At 44.2% G+C, this 12,646-nt stretch overlaps 1 protein-coding gene across 3 annotated transcripts in view; it reads left to right on the top strand.

Moving 5' to 3' along the window:
- The window catches only part of CFAP91 (cilia and flagella associated protein 91), a 174,408-nt gene that overhangs the window by 39,174 nt on the left and 122,588 nt on the right, over window positions 1–12,646 (top strand). For all 3 annotated transcript variants that reach the window (XM_033941433.1, XM_033941432.1, XM_033941434.1), the window contains exon 4: window positions 10,852–10,929. In XM_033941433.1, coding sequence (XP_033797324.1) covers window positions 10,852–10,929 — 78 coding nt within the window. The remainder of the gene's footprint in view (window positions 1–10,851; window positions 10,930–12,646) is intronic.

A 12,646-nucleotide genomic window follows, 5' to 3' on the forward strand; every position in this document is an offset into this window, starting at 1 on the left:
GTGCGAGCGGTCCTGCGGGGGGGGGTGAATCGGACGTGGGGGGGAACTATGTAAAAAAATTTTGTACAACGCGCTCACGCGTATAACGTGCAAGGGTATGTGCGGTACGTAAAAACCACGTATAACGCGCGCGTTATATGCGTGAAAATACGGTATTGAATCTTTCTTGTCCCTTTTACTCTCTGGACAGAGCTTGGGGGACTCTGTCGGGAGTTCTACCGACTTTGATAGGATCCTTTGCGCTTATGTTCAGTAGGCCAGGAGTTCTGTCAGTCAGATCTATTTGTTCTTCTCTAGGGTCCTCATAAGGGGGACGGTGCTTCCAAGGCTACCATGTGCGTTGGAGCAAGGAGGCTATCGCTTCGGCATATCTTCTTCAAAAGAAACCTGTTCCAGATTTTCTCAAAACTCATGCCACTCAGGATCAGGCAGCCTCTTGGGCTGAGAGTTCGCTTGTGCCTTCGGTGGATATCTGTAAAGCTGCGGTTTGGTCTTCTCTCCGTTCCTTTGTTCTCCACTACTGTGTGGACGTTCATGCGTGTTGGGATGCTGTGTTCAGTGAGCATGTTTTTGTGGCAGCCCTTCAGAGGTCCCACCCATAATGGACACTTCTTTGGTATGTCCCATCCGTTCTGTGCTGGTCTTGAAGGATGATAAAGAAGGAGAAATTAGGTTCTTACCTGCTAATTTTCTTTTTTTTAGTCCCTTCAAACTGGCACAGACCTGTCGTTTTGTTCAGTGTTTTCTCGCAAAGTTATGTTTTTTTCTGCAGGTTTTTGTTGACTTGGTTGTTAGAGTATTTTAAGAGCAGTGTCACTAGCTTTAGCTGGCAAACTGTGGGGCGTTGCTGGAAGGGTCTTGTTCTAATCAGTATTCAACAGTGTGTTCCAGTCGGACATTTTCCTTTGTCTTCTCCATGTGAGTGTGGAGTTGGTATGTTATTCTTCAGCCTAGTTAGTTTCTGCTTGGCTATTCGTCAGAGTGATTGTAGATGGAACTGCACAGCCCACATGTACTGTAGCCAAAAGTCAATGACTCAGTTCTCAGTCTCCATCTTCTGGAACAGGAGCATAAACCCATCCGTTCTGTGCCAGTCTGGAAGGACTAAAAGAAAGAAAATTAGCAGGTAAGAACCTAATTTCTCTTTGTTATCCCAGGACAAGCAGGCAGCATATTCTCACAGATGGTTGATGTCATCCATGGAGTCCGTTATGACAGTGCCAAAGTGTACTGTCACTCTAAGCTTTAAGCAAAGCTTTGAGACTGCTTGCACCGCGCATGCACAAGTGCCTTCTTACCCGAGGCCAGGTCACAAGGTCATAGGTTTTTCATTTTCCATGGAGTGAAGAAGATGTATCTGGACTTCATCCAGTCAAGTTTGCCTTCCCACTTTAATTGTTTCTTTTTTTATTCTTGCCCGCGATTTATTTTTTAAGTAGTGGCTCTACCATAGTTCTTTGTACAATATGTTTTTCCTTGTTTTTAATTTCGGGCCTATTGACACTTTATCTGTCTTCATCCTTACCAAGGGCATCAACAGTTTTTCGGCAGAACTTTCACTTGACCCTCAGTTCCCACCTTGTCTTCCTGAGTTCTTTATTGAGACCTTCCAGTACTGGATCTTTCTCTCTGTCATAAGTCGAGATCCGTGGATACTCTGTACCGGTGTTTATTTCTCGGTATTGCCTTTTATTGAGGCTTTACGGCACCAGATCTTGCTTTTTCTGTTATAAGTCAAGATCTGTTGATGCTCAGTACCGGTTCTTATTTCTCGGTACTGTCTATTGTTGAGGCCTTACAATACCGGATCTCCCTCTCTCTGTCATAATCAAGATCCGTCGATTCTTGGTACCGTCTTTTTTTCTTCGCATTGATGTAGCAATACTAAATGATGGGGGACTGTTATCAGTACCATTTCTTCCATGAAATGTTCCTCGGTACTGTTCCCATTTACTCATCACAGTCCCTCTACCAGACGGTGCCATGGGCATCCTAATGTTAAATCTTCAAAGCCTATTCATATTGCTGGGCATGGCAAGTTTTTTTCCATCCACAACTTGCATCTACTGTGCTGCTTTAACATCGGTTCTCATTTCTCGGTACTGTCTATTGTTGAGGCCTTATAGTACTGGATCTCCCTCTCTCTGTCATAGTCAAGATTCGTCGATTCTTGGTACCATCTTTTTTCTTCGCATTGATGTAGCAATACTAAATGATGGGGGATTCTTATCAGTACCATTTCTTCCATGAAATGTTCCTCGGCACTGTTCCCATTTACTCATCACAGTCCTCCTTCCGGACGGTGCCATGGGCATCCTAATGTTAACTCTCCATAGCCTACTGTCTATCAATAGACACATATTGCTGGGCATAGCAGGTTTTCCTATCCATAATTTGCATCTACTGTGCTGCTTCAACATATGCAAGGTATCTTCAGCATCGAATAAGATGATGCATTCCCTTTATCAACTGCATTCGTTGTACCCCAGACATGTGTATCACTGGTCTTTGCAAGGAGAGAGTTTCGTTGTCTGGACCAAAACATCAGTACCATATTGACCTGCCTCTGCAATACACACACCTATCCTACTGCACTTTGTGTCTAACTACATCCTTCATCAATAGGAGCTCTACCCTGGCACAATCCCTGCGGAGTTCCTCAGGGCTCCCCTCTTTCACCCTCTCTATTCAATGTCTACATGGCTTCACTAGGTCATATGCTATCCAACCTAAAACTAAAATCATATATCTACGCAGACGACATCACTATCATCATTCCCATTACCTCGCTTTCACAAGAGATTGAACAATTTACCTCATCCATCCTCACCAAGATAGAACAATGGGCCACTCAATTCAAATTAAAGCTGAACCCAGAAAAAACCAAAATTTTCCTGGCCAGTCCCAACAACAAGCTAACAAACACCTCCCTGAAACTTAACGGGTTAGACTACCCAATTAACCCCACAATCAAAATCCTTGGAGTCATCCTGGACCGCTGCCTTACTTTCGAAGCCCACACCAATGCTCAGATTAAAAAATGTTTTGGTACCCTCTGGAAACTCCACACCATCAAACACTACTTTGACTTCTTCTCCTTCTGATTACTGGTCCAATCACTAATCCTGAGCATCCTAGACTACTGTAATATCATCTACCTAGGTTCATTTAAAAAAAACATCAAACGCTTAAGACTCGTTCAGAATGCAGCCGTTTGACTCATCTATAATCTCAAAAAATCTGACCATATAAGCCCCTTCTACAAAAAACTGCACTGGCTGCCTATGGAGGCGAGGATTATCTTCAGATTTGCTTGCCTCTGCTTCAAAACCCTAACAGGTTCGTCCCCAATCTACCTATCAGATCACTTTGTCCGTCTGGGCCCCACCTGCACATGTAACGCCCACTTGTTTGCCTTCCCGTCCCTAAAGTGCTGCATCTACAAGAGATTCCTCGACAGATCCCTGGCGTTCCAGGCATGCAAATGGAACAAATGTCTATCCACTCTCATCTCTAATTCTCCCTCCTACCAAACTTTCAGGAAGTCAATCAAAACTTATCTCTTTGACAAATATCTCTGACTCCCACCCTCCTTGTAACTCTACTTTTAACTATGCCTTGTACCTCCCACCTTCCTGCACCTCCCACCTACCTGTCTTCTCCCTACCTGCACCTCCCACCTACCTGCACCCGACTTCCTAAGCCACGCCGATTGACTTGTTTATAATCTCTCTATCTCCTTCTTGCCTGCTCCCGACTCGCTAAGTTATATTGATTGATTGACTTATTTGTAAATTTCTCTGTAGATGTACAGTCTCTTGTCATGTAAACCGCTCTGAACTATTCTGGTACTGCAGTATACAAAAATAAAGTTGTTATTATTATTATTATTACCAGAAGAATCCAACAATTTCTTATATGGGTGTATAGCCTTTTCAATTGGATCACCTCTTCTGCTGCATAACTGGCTGCAGCTCCTTTTCCTGTCTTATACAGGATGTTGCTTGGGGTTAGCCATTAATCTCTGTCCTCAAAATGCACTTTCTCTGAGCCTGAGTTCTTTAAGGCTGGATTCTTCAGACTCCATCTGATCTGTCTTCTGACTTCATGTCTCTGACTTTCATATCAATGTCCAGGATTGGCTAACGCATATTCCGTGTTCAGATGAAGAATTATTTGGTATCAAAGTGGAGGAGATTCTGCAAAAGCTTACTTGTCACCAGCAGAGCATATCCAAAGGGTCAATCCTGTTCTCAACAGGATCATCCAGGTTCTTGGCAGGATCAACTAGGTTCTTCATGCACTTTCCAGTGCCGCTCATGTAATCTTTTGGACATGCCTCTACTCCTTCAAACAACCCTCCAAGAGAGTCTTCTTTCAATTTTCAACAAGCTTCTCTTCAGGGAATCGAGGCTCTTCTAAAACTCAAAATCATAGAGCCACTAACCCCTTGCCAGAAAAACCAGGGTTTTTTAAAAACTCAAAATACTTTCTAATGTCAAAGAAGACAGGAGGCCTTTTGTCCGATTCTCAACCTCAGCTCTCAACAAACTTTAGTCAAACAGAAATTTTGCATACTATCTCTAGAGACTTTATGCCCACTTCTAGACAAAGATCGGTGGCTGTATTCTTTAGATCTCAAAGAGCTCTATGTATGAAAGTTCCTTTGTTTTCGCATCGGACATCATCATCTTCAGCAAGGTGCTACCCTTCGGCCTAGGATGCGGATAAGGATTTGGTACAAGCGTTTAATGTAACTGGTTTAAAAAAAGTTTGGAAAAGTCCATAAACTGCTGTTGAGGCAGACATGGGAGAAGCCACTGCTTGCCCTGGATTAGTGGCATGGAATGCTGCTACTATTTGAGTTTGGGCCAGGTACTTGTGACTTGGATTAGCCTCCGTGAAGACGGGATACTGGGTTAGATGGACCATTGGTCTGATTCAGTAAGACTATTCTTATGTTCTTAGCTTCCTCTCCCAAAGTAATAACAAAATGCCTATGATTGCAGATTTAAAGCACTGTATCCTATCTCTGCTCAAGCTTCGGGAGATCCGCAATGCTCTCAGGACATTTCGAGATCGTCTTCTCAACTGGGTCCTCCTTGTCAGAATGGACAATCAAGTAGCTATGTACTTTATCAATATACAGGTAGATACAGGGTCTCTTCTTCTGTATCAAGAAGCCCTTCACATCTAGAAATGGGCATTTCATGAAATATTTTCTTCAAAGCTGTATACATGCAAGAGAAGCAGAATGCTCTGGCCAACAGGCTGAGCAGATTTTTTCAGCTGCACAAGTGGACTCTCAATTCCAAGTTCTTGCACCACATCTTCTCAATTTTGGGAACTCCTCAGAAAGATCTGTTTGCGCCTCCCTCAATCACTAATCACCTCAATTCTGCTCCAGATAGTTCTCCCCACATCACCTAGAAGCAGATGCATTTCTTCTGGGTTGGTCACACAGATTCCTGTATGCATTTCTGCCAATCCCTCTTGTTCTAAAAGCATTATTCAAACTCAAGCGAGAACCAACCAACATGATTCCCATAGCTCCTCTATGGCTCGGATAATCTTGGTTCCCCCCACTGGTTCCCTCTTTCTCCATCTCTTTGGATAACACTCTCATCCTTCCTGTTTTGTCTGCTCGTATTCTTAGGTCATCTTTGACTCATCTCTCTCCTTCACCACCCAGATACAACATATTGCTAAAACTTGTCGCTTCTTCCTCTATAATATTACCAAAATCCAACCCTTCTTCTCTGAGCACACTACCAAAACACTTATCCATGCCCTCATCACCTCGCGCTTAGAATACTGGAACTCGCTACTCTCAGGCCTTCTGCTTAGCCTTCTTGCTCCCCTCCAATCCAGCCAGAATTAGGCTGCACGGCTTATATTCTGGGAGAGACGCTTTACTCACACTACTCCTAAGAACATAAGAATAGCCTTACTGGGTCAGACCAATGGTCCATCAAGCCCAGTAGCCCGTTCTTACAGTGGCCAATCCAGGTCACTAGTACCTGGCCAAAACCCAAGGAGTAGCAATATTCCATGCTACCGATACAGGGCAAGCAGTGGCTTCCCCCATGTCTTTCTCAATAACAGACTTTTCCTCCAGGAACTTGTCCAAATCTTTCTTAAAACCAGTTACGCTATCTGATCTTACCACATCCTCTGGCAATGCGTTCCAGAGCTTAACTATTCTCTGAGTGAAAAAATTTCCTCCAATTGGTTTTAAAAGTATTTCCCTGGAACTTCGATTGTCCCCTAGTCTTTGTAGTTTTTGACGGAGAGAAAAATTGATCCACTTGTACACGTTCTACTTCACTCAGGATTTTGTAGACTGCAATCATATCTCCCTCAGCTATCTCTTTTCCAAGCTGAAGAGCCCTATCCATTTTATTCTTTCCTCATACGAGTTCCATCTCCTTTTCCATCTTGGTTGCTCTTCTTTGAACCTTTTCTTGCGCCACTATATCTTTCTTTGAATGCAATAATCCAGATGAGGTCGCTCTGTGGAACTATACAGGGGCATTAAAACATTCTTAGTCTTGTTAGGAATTATAATTCCTAGCATCCTAAAGTCACTTCATTAGCTTCCCATCCATTTCTGAATACAATTCAAACTCCTCTTACTAACTTACAAATGCACTCACTCAGCTGCCCTTCACTGTCTCTCTTCACTTATTCCCCTCCATGAGCTCTGCTCAGCTAGTAAGTCCCTCCTATCTGTGCCCTTCTCTTCAACTGCCAACTCCAGACTCCGTCCCTTCTGCCTTGCTGCACCATATGCTTGGAAGAAGCTGCCCAAATCTCTACAGCAGGCTCAGTGTTCAAGGCCCATTGAAAAGCCCACCTCTATGATAGTGCTTTCGATAGTGCTAACTCCTCTCACCATGGGTTCTACATCCCCTACCCTCTATGTCATGTCATGTCTGTCCAAGTTAGATTGTAAGCTTTTCCAAGCAGGGATCGTCTATAAATGTCAAAATGTACAGCATGCATATGCCTTTCAGTACTATATAAGTGATTAGTAGTAGTTGCTTTAAGCTGAGTGTTAAAGATCCAGTTCCATTACAGATCTTTCCATCTCTGCTTATCTCTTTTACATCCCAACCTGCAGTCTCTACACCTAACAGCTTGGTACTTCTCAACTTGAGCTCAGAAGATTTTTATCTCTCTTCCCCAGTTGAAGCCATTATAGCTGCTTCCAGAAAACCTTATATTCAGCAATTCTGTCCATTCAAGTACATGGTACAATCTCCATCACTTAGATCTTACAACATCCTCCATTCCTTTGGTGTTGGACTACCTTCTGCACCTTTCCAGCCCTGGCTTAAAACTACTTCTGTCAGAGTTCACCTCAGAGCTTCCCCCTATGCCCTTTCAATAATAAACTTCTAACTTCTCATCCGCTGATTTCCAAGTTTATGAAAGGTCTCTTGAACTCAAAACCTCCACTCAAACCGCCTCCAGTTGTTTGGGATCTGAATGTAGTTTTCACTATTCTGATGAAGCCTCCATTTGAACCTCCTTGCAACTACTCATCTTAAGTATCTCACTTGGAAAGTAGTCTTCTTGATCTGTGTCACTTCAGCTTGGCAAGTGAGTGAACTTCAAGCACTGGTTTGTGACCTACATTATACAGTATTTCATCACAACAAGATGGTCCTTGGAACTCATCCTAAATTCCTTCTGAAAGTATTCCCAGAATTTCACCTTAATCAATCCATTGTGCTACCTGGTATTTTTTCCAAAGCCTCTTCATACTTTGGACTGTAAATATGCCTTGGCTTACTATTTTCAAAGGACTAAGCCACACAGATCTTCACCTCAACTGTTCACCTCTTTTGACCCTAACAGATTAGGACTGCCTGTAACCAAACAAACTATTTCCACATGATTAGCAGCCTGCATTTCCCTTTGCTATGCTCAGGCTGGGCTGCTGCTAGAGCAGGGATCTCAAAGTCCCTCCTTGAGGGCCGCAATCCAGTCGGGTTTTCAGGATTTCCCCAATGAATATGCATTGAAAGCAGTGCATGCACATAGATCTCATGCATATTAATTGGGGAAATCCTGAAAACCTGACTGGATTGCGGCCCTCAAGGAGGGATTTTGAGACCCCTGTGCTAGAGGGATGTGTTACAGCACACAAACTCCAAGCTATGGCAGCATTGGTGGCCTTTTTGTGTTCCACTCCCATTTAGGATATTTGCAAAGCAGCTGCTTGGCCTTCAATTCACACTACTCACTTCTGTCTGGAAACTTTTTCCAGATGAGATGGTTGGTTTGGCCAAGGAGTGCTACAGATTTTATTTTCTGTTTAAAGGACAACTCTCCCTCCATACCTTTCAGTTAAGCTAGTGAGTCCCATCTGTGAGAATATGCTGCCTGCTTGTCTTGGGATAAAGCACAGTTACTTACCTGTAACAGATGTTATCCACGGACAGCAGGCAGATATTCTCACAACCCGCCCACCTCCCCTAGTTGGCTTCTTCACTTGGGTATAGAACTGATGACCTCACGACCTGGCATCAGGCGGGAAGTCACTTACGCATGCACAGCATGGGCAGTCTCAAAGTTTCGTTAAAAGCTTACGGCTTCTTTTACGAAGCCGCGTTAGCAGTTTAACGCACGTAATAGCGCACACTAATTTGCTAGCCACTACCATCTCCTCTTGAGCAGGCGGTAGTTTTTCAGCTAGCGCGGGGGTTAGCGCGCACTAAAAAATTGCATGAGATAAATGTGGCTTCGTAAAAGGAGCCCTTAAAGTAACAGTCCACTTTAGCGCTTTCGTTACCAGTCTCCAAGGATGACGTTGCCCATCTGTGAGAATATCTGCCTGCTGATCCTGGAAAACACCTGTAAGTAACTGTGCTTTTAATTCTATTCCTGAAGTAATAGAATGTTTCATACAAAAGAATAACATTTCAATGAAACTATGTAAAAACTTAGACACAACCTAAAATGAAAATACTAGGCAAGTCACTTAATCCCCTTATTGCCCCAGGTACACTAGATAGAGTTTGAGCCCATGGGACAGAGAGAAATATGATAAAGTACCTGAATGTAAACCACTTAGGATATAAGTGGTATATAAATAAATAAAAAATAGTTGAAGCGTAAGTTTATATTTAAAGGCAGATTTTAGAAAGAACATTCTTTTTTTTTTGTAAATAATTTTTATTCTTTTTTAAATTCTTACATCAAGTGAAATACATGTATTACATTCAATTATGAAGAAACACTTGAAATTATCAATAAATGTTCTTACATTGTAAATTAAAGAAACCCTTTATCAAAATTTTATATCATATTATTATTACAATATTTTTCCCTTCCCTTCAAATGAGACATCCAGGTTGAGATGTATTGTTTTTTTCTAGATTTTAGAAAAGATATGCCAAAATAAAGCCTTTTCTAAAAATTAAAAAAAAATCTGGAATGGACATGTATTCGCCTGCTACATGCAACAGTAGCACCCATTTTATAATTGTCAGTTTCTAAAATAACAGGATCAGCACAGCAATATATGTGTGTATGTTGGTATTTCAGAATGTACACACATATTCAGTGGCATAGCTAGGACTGAATGGGCTCCGAGTGGAAAAATTGAGATGAGACCCCCTATAACACCATTGATCCCCGAGGTAGGGGGACCAAGGTGGAGGGGAGGGTGCATATTTCCCAAAACTGACATATTACAAAAATAAATTCAGAAAAAATATTTTCCTTCCTTTGATATTTAAGCACTGCTTTTGTCCTAGTGTCTCTTCTTTTCGGGGTGGGGGGGTGTTCTGTTTTTTCTTAACTCTCTTCAGGGTCTTTTTGACATTCGTTACTCTCTGTATCCAGCATCCATCATGTTCAGCATCCCTCCTCTGTGTCTGGTATTGCCTCTTGAGTCCCTGTTCCCTCCACAGCTAGCATCTCTTCTGTGTTCCTGTCCTTCCCCATGTCCAGATTCTCTCTTATCTATTCACTTTCTCATGCACCCCACCTCCCCCAGTGGTCTGGCATCTCCCCTGGTCCAGTCTGTCTTTTCTTTATGCACCCAGTTCAGCATCTGCTCCCTTTTTCCTCCAGGTCTCTCCCTACCACCATGCCCAGCATATCTCCCTTTCTGACCCCCCTCCTCCCCTATGTGAGTCCAGCATCACTTCAACTTCCTCCACATACTGCAGTAGATGGTGGCAGTGAACATATGAAAGCTGTCTTTCCAGCCAGCTAAACCTTTCCTCTGGCATGTCCTGCCCACAGGTAGTTGTAGCAGAGAGGTGGGATGCAGCCGAGAAAAGGCTTTCAGCAAGCTCTCTGCCACCATCTGCTGCAGCATATGGATGACTGTTGGGGGGGGGGGGAGGAGGGAGGAGGGTGCAACTTCTTGCAGTTTTAATCATTGGACATTTTGCCAGCCTCGCTCAATAGTAGCTATGCCACTGTGTGTATTTGCCAGCACATACACTTGGCATTTTAGAAACATACATATCTATTTCCCAATCTGTCACAATGCGCAGTATCATTGCCAATATTACTTTTGAGTGGGGGCCGGGGGCAAGAAAACACTGGGAGATTAAGGTAAGTGGCCTGAGAGCAGGTATAAATCTCAATGTTGATCTCAGGGGACATAAACTTGCATTCCCCTTCTGCACGTTTGTTTTAGCCCTACCCAGTCCATGCCTCTGCAATATATTTACAATTTAGACATGTACTATATATCCTATTTTGCTAAAATTGGGATTTAGACATTTATGTCATTTTATGCATGTCCAGATCACGAATAAAGCATCTAAAATTGCTACCTTAAAGCTCAGGATTAATTATGTTTACTTTTTCTGGACTCTTTCTTAGATTTAAATTCTCATCTCGAATCCAGGATTCTCAAAAAGTTGAAATTGAAGGACGGGATCGCTTTAGGTTTTTTGATCGGTAGGATAACATCTGTGTTAGCATTTTATCTGTTATTTAAATGTTCTAATATATACCTACTAGGGTGTGTGATTTATATTTTGATGGCATTGTGCATATAATACTGTATGTATGTGTGTGTGTGTATATATATATATATATATATATAAATATATATATATATCCACTATAATAATACCCTTAGCGCGCATGTGCACTTCAAACTTGGTGGGTCCGTGATCCGTGGTGCCATGCCTGCGCATGCGCAGTGCCTGCCTCAGCTGATTTCCAGATCTCCAACGCCGGCTGACTTCTGACTACGCTGTGTTTGCCAGCTTCCCGACCCTGTTCCACCAAAACCGGAAGTTAAGTCATGAGGGGGGAGGGAGGAGAAGCGAAGCCGGCAAGCACAGTGTTAGAGCCCCGGAGTATGGCCGAAGTCGCTTCCTGGCTAGGGCGGCATTGGCGGGAGATAGGGCATGGAGCGAGGCTTCAACTCGCTGCTCCTGTTTGCTTCAGGCCTTACTCGCTGCCAGGTCTTACCTTCGCTGAAACAGAAAGTAGGTGGGACCCGGTAGCAACGAAGGCCCGAAGCAAGCAGGAGCAGCAAGTTTTAAATGCTGTGCTGGCAATGGCTGTGTGAGACCCGGGGGGGGGGAAGAGAGAATGATAAATGTTACCGATGGCTGTGTAAGACCGTGGGGGGGAGGGATAAATGCTGCTGACGGCTGTGTGAGACCACAGGGGGAATGCTGCTGCAGCACCCTTTTGGGGAGAGAGAGGGAAAGAGGGAGACGGAAGATCAGGGAAGGGGGGAAGAGAAATGCTGTTGTTGCACAGTGGGGAGGTAAAAGGAAGGGAGAAGGGATACTGCTGGTCAGGGGAAGCAGGGAAAGGGTGCTGCTGGACAGGGGGGGGAGCAGGGAAGGGGTAATGCTGGACAGGGAGGAGCAGGGAAGGAGTAATGCTGGACAGGTGGGAGGTAAAAGAAAGGGAGAAGTGCTACTGCTGGACAGGGGGAGCAGGAAGCAAAGAAAGAAAGAATGGCCTCAGCGCCCCATTGTGCTAAAAGTTTACACATCTATTCTAGCACTCGTTAATGTAACGGGCTTAAACACTAGTATATATCAGATATAATAAAAGCCTTAGCGGACATATGCAGTGGGTAATTCGTGCAGCTGTGATCCCTGATCTGTGGCACCATGTCACCGCATGCGCAGTAGGAGCGGCTGTTTCTGACGCATGCAGCACATTTCCACAGCAACGTAGGAGAAGCGCGATGGTTTCCTTCAGCTGAGTGGTTTCCGATGCTTCCCCTATCACTAGTGTGTGGCAGTTTCAGTTGTGGCGGCCAGCAGCGGCGGCTGACCACTGGCACAGACAGTAGATAGGTAGCAGTTGTGGAGGCTGGTAAGGGGGGGAGCAGGCATCGGCTTTTGGCGCTGGAGGGAAGGAGTCATGCAGGCAGGCTGGCTTTAGTGCGGCAGAGAGGGAGGGAGGTAGGCTGGTTAGCTTCGGGGGAGGGGGTGGGACAAAGGCTGGAAGGCAGTGAGGGGGGACATAGGAAGGAGCACTGAGGGGCACCAAGGACATGGGAGGGGGCACTAAGGACATGGGAAAGGAGGCACTGGGGGCTCTAAGGACATGGGAAGGAGGCACTGGGGGCACTAAGGACATGGGAAGGATGCACTGGGAGCAATAAGGACATAGGAAGGAAGGAGGGAGGGAATAGAAAGGG

Source organism: Geotrypetes seraphini, chromosome 4 (genome assembly GCF_902459505.1).
Source record: "Geotrypetes seraphini chromosome 4, aGeoSer1.1, whole genome shotgun sequence".
NCBI classification, from domain to species: Eukaryota; Metazoa; Chordata; class Amphibia; order Gymnophiona; family Dermophiidae; genus Geotrypetes; species Geotrypetes seraphini.